The sequence below is a fragment of the Henckelia pumila genome, chromosome 1, assembly GCF_033568475.1.
Source record: "Henckelia pumila isolate YLH828 chromosome 1, ASM3356847v2, whole genome shotgun sequence".
Classification (NCBI taxonomy): Eukaryota; Viridiplantae; Streptophyta; class Magnoliopsida; order Lamiales; family Gesneriaceae; genus Henckelia; species Henckelia pumila.
Window position 1 is genome coordinate 77,549,688 of NC_133120.1, and position 25,690 is coordinate 77,575,377.

At 34.0% G+C, this 25,690-nt stretch overlaps 1 protein-coding gene across 1 annotated transcript; it reads left to right on the top strand.

The window, feature by feature from the left end:
- The first annotated feature begins 20,690 nt into the window (after positions 1-20,690).
- LOC140891958 (uncharacterized) lies at positions 20,691-25,494 on the top strand. Its single transcript, XM_073300677.1, has 8 exons — positions 20,691-21,026; positions 21,230-21,291; positions 21,486-21,606; positions 22,849-22,997; positions 23,337-23,444; positions 23,539-23,658; positions 23,968-24,141; positions 25,085-25,494. Exons 1-8 carry the CDS (start codon positions 20,945-20,947, stop codon positions 25,184-25,186), a joined length of 918 nt encoding a protein of 305 aa, XP_073156778.1. The 5' UTR covers positions 20,691-20,944; the 3' UTR covers positions 25,187-25,494.
- The last annotated feature ends 196 nt before the right edge of the window (positions 25,495-25,690 follow it).

The window sequence follows — 25,690 nt, forward strand, 5'->3', positions numbered from 1 at the left end:
TGAATAATTTAACCCATTAAATTTTAGACCCGACCCGGACCCGAAAACCCGAGCCCGGCCCATTTAAAACCTAAAGAAAAGAAAAAACAGTACCTAGCCCATTACTTCTCACGTGAGCAGCCCCCAAGATGGCCATTCAGCCGCCTAGCTCCGGCCACCCCTGGCCGGAGCCCCAAAAGCAGGACTTCCCCAAGGTCCTGCCGGTCACCATGGACCAGGCCCTGGTCCAAGCCATGAACTGCATGGCTCGAAACATAACTTACTTTCCCTAATCAAAAATCTGTGTTCACCCCTTTTGAACAGCCTGCATTACCCTCCAATTTCCGACCTGATTCGGCCACCACTGGCCGGAGCCCCGACGACTGAACCCTCCCAGGGTCCGGTCACAACACGTGACCCAGCCCTGGGCCGAGCCAAGCCATGCACAAAAATGTGCTCGCCTAGCTGCTGTCATAGCCCATTCTTGAATGGTTCCAACAACTTCCAGCCCTGAACCACCCATCCAAAACCGACCCTAAGGACCCTAGATCAGACCCTAACCAAGGTGCAACAGTCCCGATCAAGCCATGGTCAGAAAATCATCAACATGAACCTTATACAACAAAAACGGGATTACATGCATGAATCATGAATAATATCCTTAAATTCTGAAAACACATGCATTAACAAATCATTCATGCTTAAAAACAGTTTATATGATTTAAATGGTATCCAAGAACGGATTCGAGACGTGCCTTTGCAATTTATTCGCTCGAATATATGTTACCGACGCGTAGATTGATCTCCGGGATGAACGACACGTCAAACTCTTGATTTTTCTTCAAACTAATCGTGTTGTGTGTGATGTGAAGGGGAGGAAAGTTTCTGATGAATGATGGATGCGGCTGAAGTGGAATAAACGTGAGGTAGGAAACGGAACAAAGGCCAAAGCTTATTATATGATGGTGTGAAAATGGGCTGGGCTTTCCAAAATAATTAAAAATCCAATATACACGTCTAAGCCCACTAATAATCTGATAATATTTATAAATTTTTGAAATATAGGCTTGTGGGATTTTTAAAATATTTTAAAAGACTTTAAAATGGCTTATTTTTGTGAAAATCGGACTTCTATACATATATATATTAAAAATCTTATTTTCTAAAATAAAATCTTAAAATACTAATTTATTACCCTTAAAAATTCTAGTCATAAATTTTTGGATGAAAACTTTTATCTCGTTCGTCCACGATCCCGTCTACGCGATCGCAAAATAACATTTATCACAGAAATCCATAAATTTCATAATAGTGGTTTTAATGTTTACATGTAAATAAATCACATAATTTACATAATAGTACATAAAAGATATTTAACCCCTTTTTACTTTATTTTAAAACTATTAAATCCCCCTAGTTATGCATGCGAGTTTACATAGCAAATTTCCGGGCATTAGAGTTGTGACTTGTGATTGATTATGTAATTCGGATTTATGAACCCGGACATATATAGGTATGAAAAATCATAAGGGGCAAAAAAAAAAAAAAAAAGAGAGAGGCACGATTCCAATCCTAAATTCTTGTAAAGTTATTAAAAAATATTACCAATCATAATTTTAAAATTGTTATTTTTTCAAAACAATTTAAAAAAAGACCACAAACTTGCTATGTTAGAAATCCGATTTTTTTTGTACTAGAATTATGGATCACATCCTATTGAATATGATCTCAATTCCATGGCCAATCGATTGACCCCCTATGAAATTTATGATTGGAAATTATTTATCAATTTAATAGATGGTAGCGAGTCAAGCGCAGCAAAATTATAAATGATATCGTACCGAAAATCACGTATCGTAAAACGCAATCGCATACCGTAAAATGCAGCAAAAATTATGGTATAAGAAAATTTTATGTCGATACCGTATCATACCTAAAATTTTGACATACTGATTTTCCGAAATTTTCAACCATAAATTGCAATATGCAATTTAACAGTTTTAGAATTCAGCTTATAAGTAATATTTAGTTAATTCACCAAAATTTAGTTTCCCATCATACTTCATTAGCTAATATTGATAGGAAAAATAGTATTTAAAATTGTTTATATATATCAAGTAAACGACACAAACATCATTTTTGACAAAAAAAAATTATGACGATTCCGGCATTATATATCGCGGTTACAGTAGTACTACTATTTCATACAAATTGAGTACATAAATTAGAAATATGATTACAACATATTGATTTATATAACATGATTTATGTACCAAGTAAAAATACAACAAAATCATTGATACAAAATACGAATAATATTGATCAAACCTCAATAGGATAATAATAATTAAAATTATTTGCATATTCCAAATAAATGTCCATAATAATACTTGATGTTGATAATGATTTTCAAATATAAAATTGGAAGAGTGTGATGGTGATGTTTATCTAATGTTCTATATAATTCGTCTAGATGATTTTTAGCTCAAATATATAATTCTCCTTAGACGGTTTTCTCTTTTTGGTCTAAATATCTAATTATTCTTGTTCATCTTAATTAGTATTTCTCTAATAATTTTTTTTAAGAATTAAAACTCAAAATTAATCGCATGTTCCTCATCTTCATTAGATACAAAATAATCGGAAAATATGTCAAATATGCTACCTACCCAGGGCCCAAGTCTGTTCTTGATCAGATATTCTTGACCTTGTGTCTTGGTATCCGTACACTTGTATTCATGCACATATAATATTTTATACTCATACTCTCGTACTGAGAATTTTATGCTCTTGTCCTCGTACTGTTGTTTCTGGATACCCTATTCCACGGGACAAGTTTGCGTTTGGATGAGGCGGGTGGTTCTAGAAAGGCTTAGGCCACAGGTTGCTAGCAGGAGATGTCTGTCTAAGCTTTCAGTATTAATGTATTTGGGTTGATACATTTGATTCGATATGGTTGTATAACAATATTTACAGATTCTTTTTCTTGGGATTGTATTTGATTATGGTTTTCCACTGTATATTTCTGATTATTGTTTAATTAATTTAAATTCATGCGTAAGCTCTTGATTAGTAGGTGATCACGGTGCAGGTCACTACAGCAGATGAGATGGCTTCCTTTGAAATAGTGTTGAAATCACCGAGTCCTTCAAAAAGAAAATCAAAAGTGGAAGAGAAGAGAGCTTTGTCAAGTTGAAGTGTTTTGCCACCATAACTGAATGTGATAATGTTGTCGTTGCTGAAAGTAGCATTTGAGTAAAATTCCAGCAATAGAGTCTTGTAGATCACATAATTCGTTTTCAGAAAGGTGAACAAGCCCGAGCTTTCCAGTGCTTTGAACATGAAAACTAGGGAGTCATCCCTAATAGTATAGATGGAGGCAAAGTATACTTGGTAAGCATTGAGACTGTAAGCCACCATGGATTTCGAAGAAATTTCGTTGCAAAAAAAAAAAATCAAGGATAAATCAGTAGCACAAGATAATTACGAGAAGTAGGTTAATCAGTAAAAAAGAAGATCGAAAAATGATATACACGCCATAGTACTGACGTGTCAGGAAATAATTGGATAATTTTGAAAAGTCTAAAGATTTGACAGTCGTACAGTTAACCGCCAAAACCAATAGTTTCATATTAAAATATTTATCGAAACGACAGTAAAAGATAGACAGTCAGAGGTAATTATGGCCAGACGGTTCCACTAATCGAAATATAAAATATAAAATCATGCTACTGGACTATAATCAAAATCACACAACTCTTAAATTAAAAACACATATACTGTGAACAAATGTCCGGTTCAAGTTCATCTTCTGATCCTGCTGCCGAGTTTGAAGCCATTCGAGTGGAGAATAGCAAGAAAAAGTATGAAGAAGTGGTTTTCCAGAAAACCATGAAAAATTGGTGCAGAATCGAAATATTGTAGAAATTAAAATCTATTGTGTTCCTCTTCCGCCGTCGTCGAGCAGTAAGGGAGTTGAAAGCTAGGGAATGCCACTACAAGAGCTGGTTGAAGACAACCAGTACAGAGGATATCTTCTCATCAGGAGGTGTCCTGCATCTGATGCTTTTAGCAGAGCATAAGGAACTCGATCGGATTTTGATTTCGATGTGTACAATAGGACAGCCCCCCGTGGTCTCCTTCCTTGGATGAGAGTGTGACGGGCTACTGTTGAAAAACAAATCAATGATGTATCAAAGAACTAGTTATAATGAATGAAGTGCTTTTTTTTTCTATATCTGAGTTTTAAAATAAGATAAAATGTTGAAACATAAATTGCACAAAGTTCTCCCTACAAATGTTCACGTCAGGATAATTCAATAATTCCAAGCATATTTCAAAAATAGGAAAGCTTAGCTTTCGGTAGAGGTTTGGTAAATATATCAGCAGTCTGTTGATCAGTAGACAGGTGTCTTGACGTATATCCTTCTTCATTACACGATCTATAATGAAATGATGTCTGATGTCAATATGTTTAGATCTGGAGTGCAATACTGGATTATAAGTCATGGAAATAGCATTTGTGTTATCGCAGAAGATTGGTGATTAAGTAGAATGAAATTCATATTCTCTAAACTGCTGTTGGATCCATAGGATTTGAGAACAGCAGCTTCCAGCTGCGAGATATTCATCTTCTGCAGTAGAGGTGGCAATGGATGTCTGCTTCTTACTGAACCAAGAGATAAGTCTATCACCCAAAAATTGACATGAGCCACTAGTGCTCTTTCTATCCAGTTTGCATCCACATAATCAGCATCAATATATCCAATCAAATTAAATGATGAATCCTTAGGATACCAAAGTCCGATAGGCTAAACATAGTGATATTTTTTGGGTTCAGATTGAAAACGAGCACACATGCAAACGAAAAACATAATATCAGGTCTACTTGCTGTAAGATAGAGCAGAGAACCAATTAGTCCTCGATATAATCAAGCTTAGTTGATGAGCTCATTGGGGTAGTAGCAGTTGTGCACTATTCCATTCCAAACTTTTTCCTAGTTTCTCAACTGGTTTCAGCCCTCGACTGAAAACAGGTTACAGATTTTTGCATCACCTCAATTGTATGGATAACGAGTTTACAGATTAACACTTAACTAAAATGATCCTAAAAGATCTTATCTACTTGAAGCGTGTGTTGAGTGTTCTTCGGCTCTGATATGATCTGCAATGAAAGCCTTGAACTCCTCTACTGGTTATATGTGAACAACTGAAACTGTTCAGTTGTTCTAAGACATGATATGAGTGATTGTGAGTTCTTTGCGAGCCGGCTAGTTCTCCTAATAGTTTTGGTCTCTTATTTATAGGTACAAGATAACAGTCATCTTGATTCAAATACATCCGTTGGTTTGTAGCCATTTTTTTGTCTTTTAGTCCTCTGTAGGAAGGTACACTATTTGCATCTTGCACAGTTCTGAGTGTATCAGTGTACGAGCGACCTTGTATAGGGGTTAATAGCTTTGACTGGTTAACAGAGAGCTTCTGTTGGTTTGCTCTTCTGCTTCTGCTTCCGCTTTCATTCAACTGGTCTATTTGTTCTTCTTTGTTTTGCTTAGCAGCTAGGTTACTACTGGTCAACTTTCTTCTCTTTGACTTCTTTTTATTGTTTTTGTTGATTTGCTTTTCTTCTCTTCATCTACTGGTTCTCTTTTAGATCTTCTGCTTCCGCTTCTGTTCTGCAACTTCTGTTTTTCTTCTGCTTCTCAATTTGTTGATGTGCACAATTGTTTGTCAAACACCGAAACTTAGATATTTGATTTTCTAACAATTTCTCCCATTTTGGTGTTTGAAAAAACTTACGTAATTAACCTGTTGTGTTATTTTCCCCCTTTTTGACAAACACATCAACTCTTGTAGTCTGCTGGATTTGTTCTCCAAAGATCTTGAAATTTCTGAGTTCGAAAAATCTAATGATCTTCAGTTCTTTGTGTCTCACGATACTTAGACTGATCTTCAAATTTGATTCAATTGTGGTATCTGAATCAGTCGCCTACTGCTTCTGGTATTTTATTTTTTATCTTTAACTTATCAGCTTTAGCTTTGCTATGCTATTATCAGTTCAACTCAAAACTTCTTTTGTTCTTTCAGCCATTATTCCCCCTAAATCAATGCTTCTTCTGAGATGCAGTTTTCTCTGGATATTCCAAAATAATTTCGAGTTTGTTGAAGTTCCCTTGATTTAGATGGATAAGTCTACTTTTGAGTATGCTGTGGAAATACTTCTACTGGTTTCATCTTCTGAATAATTTGTTTTGTACTGGATGACAGATTAGCTTGAAATTATTTTCAACTGAATAGATCTTCATCTTTTTATTTTGTTGTGGATAGGCTTCTGCTAGTGTCATCTGTTGTTCTTCTACTGTTATTGTCCTAGTTCTATAGACTTCTTAGTATCCACTTGTCTTAGATGGTGAGGTTGGTAGTCTCCATCATGAGGGGTCTCTTCATATTTTTTACAGTACCTGTTATGTCATTGGAAAATGTGAGCACGCAAACAGTTCTTCATATTCCCATATTTATCTATGAAAGAATGATCATTCTCTTATATCTCGGCAAGGCTAGACATGGAGATGCTCAAGGAAATGTACAATTAAAGATGAAGTTGCAACAAGGATAAATCTATTGGAAGTTAAGATCAAGTTTGCGCAAAATATGATGGTTGTTTATCCTAGGAGAAGGCACTATAATTTGGAAAGGTTCAAACGACTACTTGGTACAACCAAGTCTGAAGATGTCTTCAGTCCTGAAGGCATCCAAATTCTCTCACTTATTTAAGGTGGTTCCAGATTCTATGAAAAATTACTACTTATCTAGGGTACCAAGAAGATACAACTGGGGAGCTGTGTCTCTGGATAGATTCATGGAAAAGGGCACTCCTTAGGGAGATATGTATAGCTAGGAACCAAATATGAATAAAATATGTTTTTTTTTATTGCATTGTTCTTATTCTGTTTACTATAATGAACACTTAAAAAATCAATGAATGAATAAGTAAGCTTAATATGAATAAACAAGAGATAAGAGGGCTTAGTCTCGAGTTGAAGTGAGCGATTGCTGTTTTTCCAGGTTTGTGTTGTTCTTAGCAGAGTTTGTGAGGCTTGAAATTCCCCGTCACTCTAGTTTCCCTTCTGGTAGGAAATCTGGTCTGCTAATTGTTGGCTTCTGCTCTACTCAAGTGTTTGCTTTTATTACTAGTCTATTATATAGTCTCCGATAGATCTTCTTGTCAGACGAAGCGTAGTTTACAACTTCCAATGTAAGAGAGTCTTTTCATATTTCTGACTGTACCTGCCATGTCATGAAAAGAGTGAGAATTTATATGCGACTCTTGGTATACCATGAATGTGTCTATAAAATGAATGCTCTAGCTAGAAGTCCAGATATATACAAGGAGATAAGATTATCAAAAATTTCTGCCGAAATTGAAGTAAGAAAGAAATAATATGAAGATTTTATCTATCAGAAGACAGAATCTTTCCAGGCCAAGATATCAGTGCTCCAATCTCGCAATGTTGCGCTTCTCTTGATGAAGGAGAAGATAAGGCTGGAGAAGTCAAGAATCGACTGGAGACGACCAAATTTGAGGACGTCTACAGTGCTGAGGGTGTTCGTCTTCTGATGCTCATGAAAGAGCTTCAGATATTGAATCTGTTCACACTCTATGTTGAGTTTCATTTAGGTGAAATGGAAACCTGGATGAGCTACTGGATAATGTCCATAGAGTGAGAGATATAAATTGTAAGAATCATCTATGAATCAAATAATTTTCATTTTGCCCAGAAATTCTCTCTTTATCTAAAATCATGCAAAGCATTGTTTATTCATGATCGAAACTGAATAAACCAAAAATATATTAGAAGTTACGAGGTAATATGAAATTAATAAAGCTAACTAAAGCGTAAATTTAATAGATAAGGAATAAGAAAGCTTAGTATTGAGTTAAGATGTGCGATATGAAGGCTTTCTTCCAATTGCTCAATCCTTATCATCGTTTGTGAGGTTCAAGTTCCCCTCACTGCCTACTACTTTTCTTCTTTATCAAAAGTGCTTGTATATGCTTGATCATCAGGCAATGTATAGCACAAGATTCCTTTGACATTTATGGGCTAGTTGGAGCAAGATTCATCAGTAGTGATGTTGGCTCCTGTTTTGCTCAGCATTGAATGACTTTTTTTGTAGAATGCCTTGAACAGTAGAGCAAGCTTTTGGTATTATGATATTCTAGAAGGTTCAGTTGACCGAGATGTTGAACAAGATGTTCTGTCATGATGTATCATTCAAAAGCGAGAAAGGAACCCACTCTGATACCACTTGTCAGGATCGGAGTGCTAGCTACTGGAAATGAACAAGTAGTGAATTGTTATTGTTCAGGCACTAGTTACTGAATCAGTCACCTACGGATTCTGTAGTGAGTTCAGCACTGTGAGCCACTGAACTCTTCTTTATCTGATTCTCCAAAACAATTAACCAACAAATATACAATTGTGCGGAATAAGGTCAACTGAGAGACTAAACTTATACAAAAAAGGATCTACTGGATGTGTGTGTGTTCAACAGAAAATAAACAACACAAGAATTTGTTTCTGGATGTTTGGAAAATTAACTGCTCCTACGTCACCCCTTCTTTTGTTTCCAGAAGGTATCACTAGAAAACTTTGACTAAACATCCCACCTCAGCTAGGACTTACCCCACTGTCTACTGCTGAGAATTCTAGTTTCTCTACTGGTTTCAGCCCTCGACTAAAAACATATCACAGAGCTTTGCAACAACTCAACTATATGAATAACGAGTTTACAGATTAACACTTAACACAAAATGATCCTAAAAGATCTGATCTACTTGAAGCGTGTGTTGAGTGTTCTTCGGCTTTGATATGATGTGTAATGAAAGCTTTGAACTCCTCTACTGCTTATATGTGAACAAATGAAAGTGTTCAGTTCTAAGACATGATATGAGTGATTGTGAGTTCTTTGCGAGCCGGCTAGTTCTCTTACTAGCTATGGTATCTTATTTATAGGTACAAGATAACGGTCATCTTGATTCAAATATATCGGTTGGTTTGTAGCCGTTTTCTTGTCTTTTAGTTCTTTGTAGGAAGGTACACACGATTTGCGTCTTGCACAGTTCTTAGTGTATAATATCAGTGCACGAGAGACCTTGTCTAGGGGTTAGTTAATAGCTTTGAATGGTTAACAGAGAGCTTCCGTTGGCTTTCTCTTCTGCTACTGCTTCTATTCAACTGGTCTATTTGTTCCCCTTTGTTTTGCTTAGCTGTTAGTTGAATACTGGTCAACTTTCTTCTCTTTGACTTCTTTCTACTGCTTCTGTTGATTTGCTTTTATTCTCTTCATCTACTGGTTCTCTTTTAGCTCTTCCGCTTCTGCTTCTGTTTCGCAACTTCTTCTTTTTTTCTGCTTCTTAATTTGTTGATGTGCACAGTTGTTTGTCAAATACCGAAACTTAGATATTTGATTTTCTAACAAGGAACGTGTGATTAATTTTGAGTTTGAATTCTTAAAAAGAAATTATGGAAGAAATATTAAGATAAACAATAATATTTAGATATTTAGGCCAAAAATATAAAACTGTCTAAGAAAAATTAGATATTTATGCTAAAAATCAGCTAGACGAATTATATATTTAGGTGAAAAGAAAAAAACCTCCTAGGTGATCACCTAAGTCTCTCGGCGCTAGCGATAGATGACCACACACCCACCGCCTACCTTTTTTTAGAACATTGGATAAACATCACCATCACACTCTTCCAGTTTTATACTTGAAAATCATTAACAACATCAATTATTATTTTGTACATTTATTTGGAATATGCAAATAATTTTAATTAATATTATCCTATTGATATGGTTGGATTAACAATATGTGGTGAGTATATCCTATTTGTGAGGTTTGATCAATATTATTCATATTTTGTATCAATGATTTTGTTGTATTTTGTACTTGGTACATAAATCATGTTATATAAATCATGAATATGTTGTAATCATATTTCTAAGTTATGTACTCAATTTGAATGAAATAGTACTGTAACTGCGATATATAATACGGAATTTGTCATAATTTTTTTTTGTCAAAAATGATGTTTGTATCGTTTACTTAATTGGTATATATAAATAATTTTAAATACTAGTTTTCCTATTAATATTAGATAATGAAGTATGATGGGATGGGAAACTAAATTTTGGTGAATTAACAAAATATTATTTATAAGCTGAATTCTAAAACTGTTAAATTGCAAATTGCAATTTATGGTTGAAAATTTCGTAAAATCAGTATGTCAAAATTTTCGGTATGATATGGTATCGACATAAAATTTTCTTATACCATAATTTTTGCTGGATTTTATGGTATGCGATTACGTTTTACGATACGTGATTTTCGGTACAATATCATTTATAATTTCGCTGCACCTGACTCGCTACCATATATTAAATTGATAAATAATTTCCAATCATAAATTTCATAGGGGGTCAATCGATTGGCTATGGAATTGAGATCATATTCAATAGGATGTGATCCATAATTCTAGTACAAAAAAATTCGGATTTCTAACCTAGCAAGTTTGTGGTCTTTTTTAAAATTGTTTTGAAAAAATAACAATTTTAAAATTATGATTGGTAATATTTTTTAATAACTTTACAAGAATTTAGGATTGGAATCGTGCCTCTCTCTTTTCTTTTTTCTTTTTTGCCCCTTATGATTTCTCATACCTATATATGTCAGGGTTCACAAATCCAAATTACATAATCAATCACAAGTCACACTCTAACGCCCGGAAATTTGCTATGTAAACCCGCATGCATAACTAGGGGATTTAATAGTTTTAAAATAAAGTAAAAAGAGGTTAAATATATTTTAAGTGCTATTATGTAAATTATGTGATTTATTTGCATGATTTAAATATTATTACAGCATTAAAACCACTATTATGAAATTTATGGATTTCTTTGATAAATGTTATTTTGTGATCGCGTAGATGGGATCGTGGACGAACGAGATAAAAGTTTTCATCCAAAAATTTATGACTAGAATTTTTAAGGGTTATAAATTAGTATTTTAAGATTTTATTTTATAAAATAAGAGTTTTAATATATATATATGTATAGAAGTCCGATTTTCACAAAAATAAGCCATTTTAAGGTCTTTTAAAATATTTTAAAAATCCCACAAGCCTATATTTCAAAAATTTATAAATATTATCAGATTATTAGTGGGCTTAGACGTGTCTATTGGATTTTTAATTGTTTTGGAAAGCCCAGCCCATTTTCACACCATCATATAATTAGGGGTGGAATAGGGTCGGGACCCATCCCGTAAACCCCCTACTCACTCCCGTCCCGAAAAGAATCGAAAAACTTTTTTTTTCCCGATCCCGTACCCGAAACATTTCGGGACCCGACTATTCGGGATCCCGTCGGATAGGCAGAGAAAATCCCGAATTTTTTTCATGTTCAAGATTTCATTCAAATAATTAAAAAAAATGTGATAATTTTATTAAATATACTATTTAGAAACTTATATTTATAAATAAAAATAAATATTCAACTTAAAACATATAATATTAAAATATTCCGGATAATGTTTCAAAGTTTTGTTAAGAGATAAAATGTATCGGTTAATTATTAATAAAATGTTCGGATACAATTATTAAATAAATTTTGTTAAATAGATTGTCAAATTAATCTCTTGAATCTTGTTCTACATATTTCTAATTAGATAATTATAAACATGAATTAATTAAATTATTAATTTAATTTTTAAAAAAAATACACAAAAATAAAATGGCATTTCGTGATTTTACAATTTGATCGTCCTAACAATAAAAATTATGCGAATTAAGTCCACAATTAAGTGTTATATGAGTTGAAACCTAATAATATTTAGCTTATTATATTAATAAAATATATTATTATATTATTTCGGGACGGATCCGGAATCCCGTCCGAATAAGATTTTATTTCCGATCCCGCTCCCGATATTAATCGGGATGGGAAAAATCCCGAAAGTTCGGGTCGAAAAAATTTCGGGTTGGGATTTTTTCGGGACGGGAATGGGATGGGATTCGGGAAGGGTCGGGATTTCGGGAATTTTCGCCACCCCTACATATAATAAGCTTTGGCCTTTGTTCCGTTCCCTACCTCACGTTTATTCCACTTCAGCCACCTCCATCATTCATCAGAAACTCTCCTCCCCTTCACAGCACACACAACACGATTACTTTGAAGAAAAATCAAGAGTTTGACGTGTCATTCATCCCGGAGATCAATCTACGCGTCGTTAACGTATATTCGAGCGAATAAATTGCAAAGGCACGTCTCGAATCCGTTCTTCGCCACCATTTAAATCATATAAACTATTTTTAAGCATGAATGATTTGTTAATGCATGTGTTTTCAAAATTTAAGGATATTATTCATTATTCATGCATGTAATCCCGTTTTTGTTGTATAAGGTTCATGTTGATGATTTTCTGACCATGCCTTGATCGGGACTGCTGCACCTTGGTTAAGGTCTGATCTAGGGTCCTTAGAGTCGGTTTTGGATGGGTGGTTCAGGGCTGGAAGTGGTTGGAACCATGCAAGAATGGGCTATGACAACAGCTAGGCGAGCAGATTTTTGTATGGGATTTAGGGGCCTTGGCTGAGCAATGCATGGCTTGGCTCGGGCCAGGGCTAGGTCACGTGTTGTGACCGGACCCTGGGAGGGTCCAGTCGCTGGGGCTCCGGCCAGTGGTGGCCGAAGCAGGTCGGAAATTGGAGGGTAATGCAGGCTGCTCAAAAGGGGTGCGCGCAGATTTTTGGTTAGGGAATGTGAGTTCTGTTTCGATCCATGCAGGCCAGGGGTGGCCGGAGCTAGGCGGCTGAATGGCCAACTTGGGGGCTGCTCACGTGAGAAGTAATGGGCTAGGTACTGTTTTTTCTTTTCTTTAGGTTTTAAATGGGTCGGGCTCGGGTTTTCGGGTCGAGTCTAAAATTTAATGGGTCAAATTATTCATGTCCAGGTCCGGATTATATTATTTTGGGCTCGGGTGTTTTTATTTTTATTTTTAATTAATTCAGAGTTTAAGTTATGAATTAATGGGCTTGAGCTTGTTTAATTAATTATTTGAACTAGTTTAATGGACTTAAATAATTAATGAAGTGAGCTCACTAATTTGTCATGGACCGTGTGATTCATGAGAATTATTGGACCAAGTTGTGTCGGGTTTAATAATTTAATGGGCTAATTTTTAGGTTAATGGGCCGGATTAAGCGTTAATGGGCTTATTAATAATTATTAGATTAATTTTAAGTTAAGTAATTTAAATGAACTTATTTAATATTTTAGTGAGCCCATTAGTTTTCCATGGGCTTGAGGGTCCATGAGAATTAATGGGCCAGGTCTTGTTGGACTAAATGCTTATTGGGCCAGTCAAGGAATTTATGGGTTTAATTAAGCTAAGGTCAGCAGCTCGAACAAGTCCTTGGAAAAATAAAAGGTCCGTAAATATATATTTAATTCATACATTAATTTTTATTATATATATAAGTATGATTTTTAAGAAAATAAATTAAATATATATTTACGGGTAAATTTTCAGAAAAATAAAGAAATAATGAGAATTTTTTTTAGTTTATGCATCATGTAAGAATTTTTATGATAAGTTTAAAGGCATGTTAAGAAAAATAAATTTTTATGGAAGTTGAAGTGAAGGTGAAAAGTGATGTGGTTGGAGGCCGGGATACCTGGGCCCGGTGGCCTTCCTTATAATGTATATGTATTATAATGAGTTTATGGATCCAACATCGAGTGTTGGTGAAGTGGCAGCACAGAGGTGGAAATCTCACCGCCACGTACGTTGGTTTTTATGATTGATCAATCGTTAAGTATGAGGCCACCGACATGGATACGACCTGTTAAGAACTAAGAAATTAAGACATGTCATTTTATGAAACATATTACGTATAATGTTTTATGATATAGTATGATGATTATGTTTATGATTAATTTATTCATGTTTATATGCATATATTTTTAAGATCATGCACGTATAAGTATATTCACGTATTTTATATGATGTGTGCTTGTGTGTGGTTTCATGTTGTTACATAAGGATAGAACGTGCTGAACCTTTAAGCTCATTAGATTTAAATAGTGTAGGTGATTATGAGAATAATGAAGAAAATATGGTCCCGACTGACGGCGAGGGCGTATGAGTATCCAGGCAGCTAGTATCGTGACCATAACTCATTTATGATATTTATGTGTTGAAAGTCAAAACAAATATTCCGCACATGTGTTTTTTGAATTTTGAGAGTACGCATAGATTTTATATTTACGTATTTATGTTGAAGTTGCATGGAATTTATGGAAGAAATATTTTTTAAAAAATTTAGTAATGGGATTTTTATGCATGATATATATATATGTATGGGCATGTATATATGTATTAATATTATTTCATAGTAAAGAAATAAATTAAAGTTTTTTTAAAAAATTAGAAGTAGTTTTTGGGTCGTTTCAACAACTTTTCTAAGAGAGTGTTTGCAATAGATCGTGTTTTTTTTGAAGAAGTGATTAATTTATAGTATATAAAAAAGTTAAGAAAAATCAAAAGTTGGTAGTGTTTGGAAACAAATGTGAAAATTTAAAAATCAAAGTTGGGTAGTGTTTGATAAATAAATGATTAGAGTGATTTTAACAATGACCTTCTTATTAGAATCATTTTTAGAGAATCATAATCACCACATAACTAGCTTTTGGATTTCAATTAAGTTAAGCATAAGCTAACACATAATCTAGGTTTAAAAAACACACAAAAATGATTTTTTAAGCCAAAAACTAACAATCACTTTTTTTAGTCATTACAAACACTCCCTAAACATACCATCACATGGTCATGGATATTTTCGTATCATTTAATTTGTTTACCTAGCCATTCTTGCATGCACATGTTTCTATGTCCTAAAATCCAGCTCTCACCAGCAGCTACCTCCGGGCCCGTACCCTTTGCCGATCATCCGAAGCTTCCTCGAACTCGTCCAAAACCCGCACCGATCCCTCACCAAGCTATCTAAAAAAAACGGCCCTATATTGCACCTTAAGCTCGGCAGCGTGAACACAGTCGTTGTTCATCACCAGAACTTGCGAGACAAGTACTTCAAAAACACGACCAAATTTTCTCTAGACGAACGAACACGGCCGCAGTAGAATCATATGACCACAACAAGGTGTCGATGACCTGTATGTCCGCCAACCCCCGTTGGCGGGTTGTTAGGTTATAAACCCATGAGATGTCCATCCCAAAAGGCTTGCCTTTTGGGTGGGGTTGTCTCATGAGTTTATAACCAACTCTTTATTAGTTTAATATTTCAATGTGTGATATTGTAACATTTTCGACCCCTTGAGAAACCGACGTCCGCGGCGGCCTACTCTAGACGGCTTTCACTCATTTTTCTTTTTGGTGGTAGCCCTTTCCTAGTCGCCCCTTTCGCACCAATGTTAGGTTATAAACTCATGAGATGTCCATCCCAAAAGGTTTGTCTTTTGGGTGGGGTTGTCTCATGAGTTTATAATCAAATTTTTATTAGTTTAATATTTCAATGTGGGATATTGTAACACGGGTCCTTCGTAAAATTTGCAAAGAACACGTGTTTTCGATGCGGAGACTCGATTCCAGCAAATATCTACGTCGAGAAAAGCTCTGGCAGCTGCATGAATACGTCCACGAATAATTTTTTTTTGCAATTTTTTTGAAGTCTTGATTCCCAAAATCCATCAAATCTACAATTAAGACTCATTCCATATGTCGCAGCTCGATCGTCTTTTAAAACAAATAATTTTGTGATCCATAATTATCATCAAGTAGTTGGTATAGTTGCTTAATGTAATATTTCCATTATTTCAATAGGATTTATTCATTGCGGGAACAGAATCTACCACAAGTGCTGCGCAATGGTGGACCCAGGATTTTAAGTCTATCCGGGCTAAAATTCAAAGTTCTTGCATCCTTTAATATTTTGAATTAAACTACCAGGGCTACCACCAAATTAAACCAAAATTATTCAAAAATTTTATATACAAAATTTTAAAAAAAATTCGGGCCCAAGGTCCGCCCTTGGTGCTGCGAAATGGGCACGGGCGGAGGCAGGCCCAATTTTTTAAAACTTTTTTTATGTAGTTTAATTATTTTTTTAAAACAAATTAAGTAGTATTTTGAGTTAATGTTATATTAGCCCGGCTGCCCGGGTGATCCAATTAAAAAAATCAAATATCCCACATTTTACTTTTCAAAATCAGTCCAAAAACAAAACAAAAAATGATGGAGTTTGCATATATATTGATAAATATTTAATTCTTTGAGGTTAATTTTGACGACTGCAAAAATCTGAGTTTTAGTTTTTATAGTTTTTGAGTTTTTCGCAAAAAAAATTTAGACCGGGCGGAGCTTAAATCCTTGCTCCGCCATTGGGAATGGGTGATGACATAATTAATACGCAATCCAAGTGCATGGTCGGACCCAGATATATTCGAGCCTGAACGATTTTTAGGCAGCAAGATAGATGTTAGAAGCCAAGATTTCGAGCTCATTCCGTTTGGATCGGGGAGGAGGATGTGTCATGGACTGCCCTTGGCTTACCGTATGGTGCACTTAATGGTGGCAACGTTGATCCTTGAGTTCGAGTGGAAACTTGAGGGGGAAATGGACTTGAATGAGAAGTTCGGTTTGTCGTTGAAGAAGGCAGTGCCTCTCAAAGTTATTCCTATGAAGGTGTGACATGAAATAAGGAACTCGTTGGGCTCTGAGACATGCATGCATGCAGCCGTCTTCTGGGCTAATTTACAAATACTAGTAAATTACACGTTTTCGCGTAAATAAAATTAGTTAAACCAAAAATATAAAAATAATAATTACTTTTAAGAATTTGGTGATTTATGTTATTTACTTGTGTGTCATAATTGACTTTGAAAATAATAAAACACTACATGTTTTATTGCTGATGCATTAATTATTATTATTATTTTGTTTAACTAATCTAAAAAAATATTTTGATAATGATAAGAAATAATTATAAATATTATAATAAATTATTATTATATATGTTAATATGAATTAAATAAACTAAATATGGAAAAACATTGTACAAATATAGAAATTGAAGATAGGATAGTCGATAGTCATTCCCATCCAAAATGGTGGAAGCTAGACCTGACCATGGGCCGGGTTCGGTTTGGGTCCGGGTCGGAAAAAGACCGACCTTTAACCGGCCCGCCTATGGCCAGTTACGGTCCGGGTCCGGGCCCGGTTACTCGCTGGTTCCGGGTCCGGGTGGACCCTTTTGTTTTTTTTAAAAAAATAAATTTTTTAATAAATATTTAAAGAATAAAAAATGAAGTTTGCACAATTGAATTTATAAAAAAATCTATCATTTCATTATAAAACTAAAATGGATAAAATGAAGTATGAAAATCAACAAGGTACCCTAATCTAAATGTTTTGAAAGAATCAAACATAAATTGGCTAAGTAAGAAAATCAACTAGAAACTCTAAATATAAATTCAGTCGAGAAATCTAAGATTAAGTCTCATCAATAGAACCTCGTCGAAATTTGAAATCAGCAAAAGTTCAATTATCAAAGCCGATCCATTACCCTTTGTATATGTTAAGAATTTTCCGTCATAGTATGTCAGGATTCATAGAATGTTTTGCGTAAAATAAAAATGATTCAGTCACGTTAAATATTAAAACCCCACAGTCACCAACAATATTATTATTTCGACAAATTTGTCAAAGACATGTGGCATCTACGATCCTAAACGAGCTGTTCAAATTTGAACATTGGATTTTTTCTATAAATAAGATCGTCATTTAAACCATTAAACTCGACATTCTTTATCAAGTATCTTACTTTGTGTAAGTGATGTTATTATGCACAGACTGATTAAGCGATGTTAAACTAAGAGTTTTACTAGGCAGTGGGATTTAGGCAGTGTGATATGTCCACTGAAATGGGTTTTTGCAAATTGTTTGTAATCACTTAAGTTTTTAGTGTTATTTTATTAGAAACAGATCAAGGGAAGACTTTGAAGGATTACATCACCTTCAAACTTCCATAAACAATTTGCTTGTGTTTCTTGATTCTGCATTTTATTTTTTGAGCACTCTGCCAGATTCATTTCATTAGTATCCATGCAATGAAGATGTCCCTCATATTTATACTCGAATTGCCATGCAATGTGCCTAATTTAACAGAAATAATATTGAAATTTTGATATATTATGTTGGAATTGTCTTATTTTAATTTGTGTCAATAATGATGTTGCTCGTGTCATTTACTTGATAGATAAACATATATGGTATGAACCTGTTTTCCTATCTCTTACCCGTCAAGCATGTATATGAGTTTGGATTCACACTATGAAGATGCCCCTTCCTATTTATACTCGAATTACCATAAAATGTACCCAATTTAACATAAATAATACTGAAAGCTTGTTATAATATTTTGGAATTTTCATATTTTGTCTCAATATTGATGTTGTTGGTATCATTCACTTGGCTCATAAAAATCATGGTATAAATTTTTTTTTTGTGCGTGTTATTGACGAAGTGAGTGAATGAGTGAGAGAGAGAGTGTGTGTGTATGTGTGTGTGTGTGTGAGAGAGAGAAAAAAAAAGAAGAGAGAGAATATGTGTGTTTGGATCTACAGTCCGACTTCTACACTGCGACGATGTCTCTCATACTTTGTACTCGAATTGTCAAGTTATGCACCCAATCTAAACGAAATAATAATGAAATTACGATATATTATGCCGGAATTGCTATGTTTTGTGTCAATAATTATATTGGTTGTGTCATTTATTTAGTATATAAAAATTATGTTAAAAACATGAATTCCTAATTTCGATGAGTCAATTATATGTATGAATTTTGATCAACACTACAACGATGTTCCTCACGAACGTTATATACTCAAATTGTCAAGTCATGTTGTAACCAATTTGAAATAAAATAATACTGAAATATTGGTTTTATATGCTCTGAATTGATTATAAGTCACAAAATCCAAGATACAACAATATTAATTTGAAATCATAACGAAAAAGACATAAACAACAATTTATTATATATAAAAAGATCATGAGTATTTTTTATTTTAATAAGCAAGAAGTAGAAGGGAATCAATTCGGAATCCATCCAAACAAATGCAAATAGTGATCCATTTAAAATGGAACATAATCTAATGACATTCCCATCTGTGTGAAATATTAATCAAGTTTGGACTTAATTAGCTTCATGAACATCATTCTTCCAACTCAAAGATTCGAGTTAATTAGTGAAGATCCATTTGTTCTAGTAAAAATTCATTCTCACTTCATTTTCGATCACTAAAACACGGTGGTGGGTTTTAATTGTTTTTGTTTTTGATTTTTTGCACCTCTAAAACCCACCACCGGAGTTTAGTGGTCGGGCATGAAGTGAGAATGAATTGTTAGGAAGCTGAAAACTTCTATATATATATATATATATAAAAATATTATATATATAATACACTATATATAATAGTTGAGCTCTTCAGAGAGAGGACACCAACTTTTATTCCAAAATTGCACTTATACTAAATACATATGTAAATTTGGTTTTATTTGTACATATTTTCCATATTTTTCTTAACTAACAATAGATAAGATAAGATAGTGTTTGAAAGAGCTTTTAAAAAGAAATTCTAAGTTTTTTTTAAACAAAAATTTGAGAATTTTGAAAACTTTGTTAAGGAAATATGAGAAGTGCTTCCTAGAAGCTCTCCCAAACACTACCTAAATAACTTTTAGGTTTATTTATACATCACTTTATAAATAAAAAAATCATAATTAAACTAATCGATGAAAATATAAATATATTATTTATATAGAACATATAATGATAAACATATTATATTATTTTATACACAAGAATCTATGAGATATAACGATGTTCATCTATTAGATATACAAACTCCAACTTAATCGGTACTGTTCACATAGATGTTCACGTTGGGTGCTCATCGTATCAAAATTATATGTATATATATTCATGATTTACAACTTTCATGTTGAAATACAAACACCAACTCAATCGGTGTTCATGATATAGGTGCTTACGATGGATGTTAATCATACCAAAACTATATATATAAATTCATAATTTACAACTTTTATGTTGAAATACGAAAAATTAAAATGGTGACTAAGGTTGTTTCGATTGTCCAACAACGATATCTTCAGACTCTAGCAACATATATTTATTTTATCATATTTATCAATATTTTTAGTTGTATATATATGATTTATTTATTAAAATAAAATTTTGTAAGACCGAGCGTTTGCCTCTTTACCAAAAATTATAGTTGGTGGTAATGATGCAACTTAAATATTTTAAATTGTACAGCAGCCCAAGTGCCATAATTCGATTTTCAACCAAGCAGGGACAATTATTGCACCCAACAAATTTAATGAATATATAACTATAATTTTATAATATTAATAAAAAAGTAATATTATTTTATTATAATTAACCAATATGTTTAATTATATATCAAGTATATAATTTTTCTATTGAAATATATTTGTATTAATTAATAATTCTAATATTTTTATTTAACGGCTATGATACATATTTATTATTATAGGCATAATAAATATTGGAACCCGACCCGAAACCACTATTAAATGATCCGATTTCAACGTCGATAGCAAAGGGTTTACAGGAGGGTTTGGAATTGATTAGCAGCAACTGCGCCACGGCGGCGAGAAGCGGGACGGCCGGAAGTTGACCGATCTGTTCGGTGTCAGGTTTCGGATTGCCATTGGTTTTTTTTTTTATCCTGAAGCCGAACCAATTGGATGACATCAGATTGATTACTTTATATGATTTGAGCTGAAATGACATTCCTGTATATTTGAATCGTGTTAATTGGAGCATTAGCAATGGCATTGTCAGTTTCAAGAAGAGTATTGCGTTCATTCGGTTCTTGTGATGTATCGCTCGGATCAATTTTCAGATCCACTGGTATGCTGATTTAATAACTCCCATTTCTTTGAAAAGGGGCTTTTTCAATTCTTGAAGCTACGATGCATTAAGTTTTGTAATTCACGATAGAAAGTAATTTGTTTCTTGGTTGAATAAGGGGTAAGTACGTTAATTTATTGGAACCCTTAATTTGTTTCGGTGGGTTTCTTAATTTTTGCATTTGCATTGAACATTGAAAACAGCATTCAACGACCAATGTTACAGGGAGAGCTTGTCTTCGGTGCAATCAACTGTTCTGAGAAAGGTATGTTCTTTGTGCACTACGGAAAAGATATATTGGTTCTTGAAAAGTGTTTTAACTGTTTTGTGTTTATTTATTGAATTTGCATTAATTTTAAATGCCTGGTCATTAGCTTTTTTATTACATGCTTTCAAGTCATTATTATTATTATTTTGTGTGAAGGAATTGAATCCTAACCCCCTTCTTATCTTTATCAGATGTCCTTTGATGTGTACCAGAGGTATTCTACTACTGCTTTAACCTCAAATATGAGTGAAGACACCTTTCCTTCAGATTTGTTGTCGGCGAAACAGATGATGACTCCTGATCGGAAAATTGGTTCGAGCCCTTATTATTTCACTTCTTGGATAACTTTTTTTTTTTTTTTTGTGTGCATAAAATACATTTTTTTTTTGGTTCAATTGGGGTTTGGACATTATGGATTCACTTTGAAATTTGAATGCCTAAATTGTTTCTAAAACTCTATTTTAATGATGTTATTTTGATTCCTAATGATGCTTGTAAATTGCTTCACTGACTGGAGGTCGAGCTTACATAATTGAAATCAGAAGAGATTAATGGGTGGTTTTAAGTTCATATTTATTTATTATGTATTATTATTTTGTGTTTCTGTAGTATTTGGTGATAAAATAAAGTTTTCTGATTTTTTTTCTGCCGTAGTTCTTCTCATTGCAGTATTATAGCTTCAGTGGTTGACTTAAAAAATTTCTTTGGGCAAATTTCTTTGGGCACTCACCTAGCTTTTGCATCTTACTGCTTCTCAAGGATTACTTTTTAAATCCAACATCATCATGCATATCTTTCAAACATGTCATCGAGTAAGCATATTGCTAATGAAGTCTGTGAATTTCTCACTTTTGGAATCTGGCCTTAATATGTTCACTGTCCTCAGTAATCAGATCAATCATTCACCATTGAAGCAAATTATACATATTTTTGTGAATTCTTTATTAACTTTCACTTGTCAATGCATGCTGTTTATTTCGAGAAGGTAGTTCAAATGTGAAGTGGTGCTACATTAACTGATCTTTATAATCAGCAGATATGCGATAGAGATTATTTGCACCAAGATTGTGAATTTACACCTTGATGGAAGTTTAAATTTACTTGTTACTGGTCATGGACCTAGTGCAGTAAGTGCATGTATCAGTGAAAAGAATAATTTTGTTATGCTTCAGAGCCAGGAAAACAGTGAATCAGTTATTAACAAGTTCAAAATTTCAAAAAGCTCGTGAGTTTGCTTCCATTGTTTTATTGTTTTCCTTATCTTGCCTGAAGTGAAAATCTCTATGAACAATGGCATTTGTTTTTTTTATGAATCTTATAGTATATCGGTGGATAGCTTGTTTTAGTAGATGCTGTCATGTATTTTATTTTTGCGGCTCATTTCTTTATCAACTATCTATTTTCATTCAAAGAGCAATTTTATCCAACAAAAGGGATGAAATTTAAAAAAAATTGAAAGAAAGAAAGAAATTCTCTAAAAGCTACTAGTGGGGCTTTCTGCATTGTGTTTGTCAAAAATTTGAACTCTTTTGTGTCAATTTACTGGTACTGCAGGTCTCTACCAGGACTTGGTGATCCCTGTTAAAAGTTTTCAAAATGACGATAAAGGATTTATGGTCTTGGCTGGCGATGTTTTTGATGTACCGATTAGGAAGGATATTATTCATCGTGTTGTAAGATGGCAGCTTGCTAAACGGCAGCAGGTACCTAATTCTCTACCTAGTTGAAACACTGGCCAAAATTGATGCTATATTTTCTTGTTCTAGGAAAACTATTCGTGCATATTTTGGTTATGTTTTCATTCATCGATGTCTTTCCTCGGGGATATTAATTTCGTACTTTGAAGCAACCGTCTTTCATGATCTTGCTGCTCCATCCCAACCATATATGGAAGTCCGGAGTCCCCTGTGCTAAAAGAGGATGTTTCTGGGTGTTGCATATTTTTCTAACCGAATAATGTGTCTGTATACCCCCAGCCTTCTGTTCTCTGTACATACTGTACTTTGTAATCCTACTGATTAAAACTGTGCTATATTTCTCAGGGTACCCATTCTACCAAAACTATTAGTGAGGTTAGTGGAACTGGGAGAAAGCCTTGGCGGCAAAAGGGTACTGGACGAGCAAGGCATGGAACATTGCGAGGTCCACAGGTGAGTTTTCTTATGAAGTTTTGTTTGCTCCTCTTCAATCTTCATCAAGTATACTTCAAATGAGTTTTGAACCAATATATTTTGTGGACAACAGTTTAGAGGCGGTGCTACCATGCATGGTCCCAAACCACGAAGCCACGCTATCAAACTCAACAAGAAGGTTCGTCGACTAGGTCTGAAGATTGCACTTTCAGCCCGTGCAGCAGAAGGGAAGGCAAGTGTATTCCTGTTGGAAGAGAAATAATAGAAGTAGCAATGAACCCGTCTGTCAAATTTTGCTAAATACCAATGCAAAATTTGGAACTGGGTCAAGCTATATTATTTCATCATTTGTCATTTGTACTACTTTTATATGCCAAGTGTTCCGTCGTTTTTATTCCTTTCTTGTACATCATCGAAGTTTCTTTTTTAAGAAGTGCAGTCATCTCTGTTATTTGCATTGATTTTGTCGTGATTGTGTCTGCACTTCTGCACATGCCTCAGGTTTTTAAAATTGATTTAGAATAACATCTGAAATGCACAGCTTATGGTCTTTGAGGATTTGGAGGTTCCTTCGCACAAGACAAAGAACATTGTGAACTATGTGAATCAAATGGAGAATGTCAAAAAACTTTTGCTGGTTGACGGTGGTCCAATCAATGAAAAACTGAAGCTGGGCACTCAAAATCTACATTATGTTAATGTATTGCCTTCAATTGTAAGTCCCAAGCTTCTTCTTGACCATATTCATGGGCTTATCTGTAGTATTTTAAGTAGAGAGAAATCTCACAGTATTATATGTTTGTGCATCATCTAAGAAAGTATCAAAATAAAACAAATAATCAAGATTCAAGTGAAGTCCGAAAATTCTAGAATGCTGAAGTCTTTCAGCGCGGTTTTTTCCTTTTTGTATGTGTTCTTCCTATCCCTTAGGTTGTGGTTGGATTCATGGATTTGGAATTCACTATTTGAAATTCCTTAACTTGTTTGAATGCACTAAACCCAAATGAATTTCAAATCCAATACATATCAAGCTAAAAATCTTCAATAGCAACTGTGACGAACTTCAAATGTCACAAATCTTCTATATTTGAAATCCTATCTTCAAATAATTTCCCAATTCAAAAACTCTTACGTCAAATCAAATTCTTCATCCAAAAGCAACCAAATGATTTCCCAATTCAAAAACTCTTTACTTCAAATCAAATTCTTCCATCCAAAAGCAACCTCAATGTTTTGTCCTCATGGTGTGGTATCTGAAGGTGTGATGGAAGTAGATTTCATCGTTTTTGAGGACTTTCTTCTACCACTCATTTTCAATTTATTTTCCTTTCTTCCCCCTTTAAATCTTTCAATCCTTGTGAGGTTTCAGCATGATTGGGTTGAACAATAGAGAGAATTAGTTGTCATTATAAATAAATAAAGGATGGCTGTTGAACTCAGTACCAGCAATTAACATATTGCTTCTGCTACGGAAATTTGAAGCATTCTATTAGCATGATGTGAAACATACTTATGTTGACACATGATTTGAATGTTGGTTATTATTTGCGTTTTATGATCAGGTTACATTTACCTAATAACGGTTCCGTTTTTCAGATGATTTTGATCTAGGTCCTTGAAGTTGTATAACAATTGAAATTACCGTTCTAATGTTTCAGGGCTTAAATGTTTACAGCATCCTCCTGCATGATACACTGGTAATGTCACGTGATGCTGTAAATAAAATAGTAGAAAGAATGCATACTCCAATCAATCGCTGATGGAGCTTTTCTCTTCTGAAACCTGTACGAGTTTTGGTTATTTATCTTGATGGAAAAGATTAAAGGTGCACACAATGGCGATGTTTTTCTCCTGATGAATGAAGATAGATAAGTTAATTTGTGCCTTTTTCTCAGTTTTTTTTTAATGTTATGAAATTTTAGCTGGAAAGAACCAAAACTCTTGATCGCTGGTATGAATAAAATTGTCATTCTGTGATGTTCTCTTGAATGTAGTCCTATTTTATTTCCCCCAAAAGGTGGATTTATGTTTCTGGTTACACTTGCAAGAACCGTTGAATTCAAGTGAGCCACTGTCAATCATATGATTTTATTACCCCCTTTTAAGTTTCAACTCACTTGAATATGATGCTCAAATTGCTTGCCAAATCATAGATTAAAAGCTTCTAGGAATTGATTTGGTATAGAAATTCCTCTTTTCTTGCTTGCTGTAAAAGTCTACCCACAGTTAATGTGTATCAATGAATAAACTTGCGGATGGCTGCA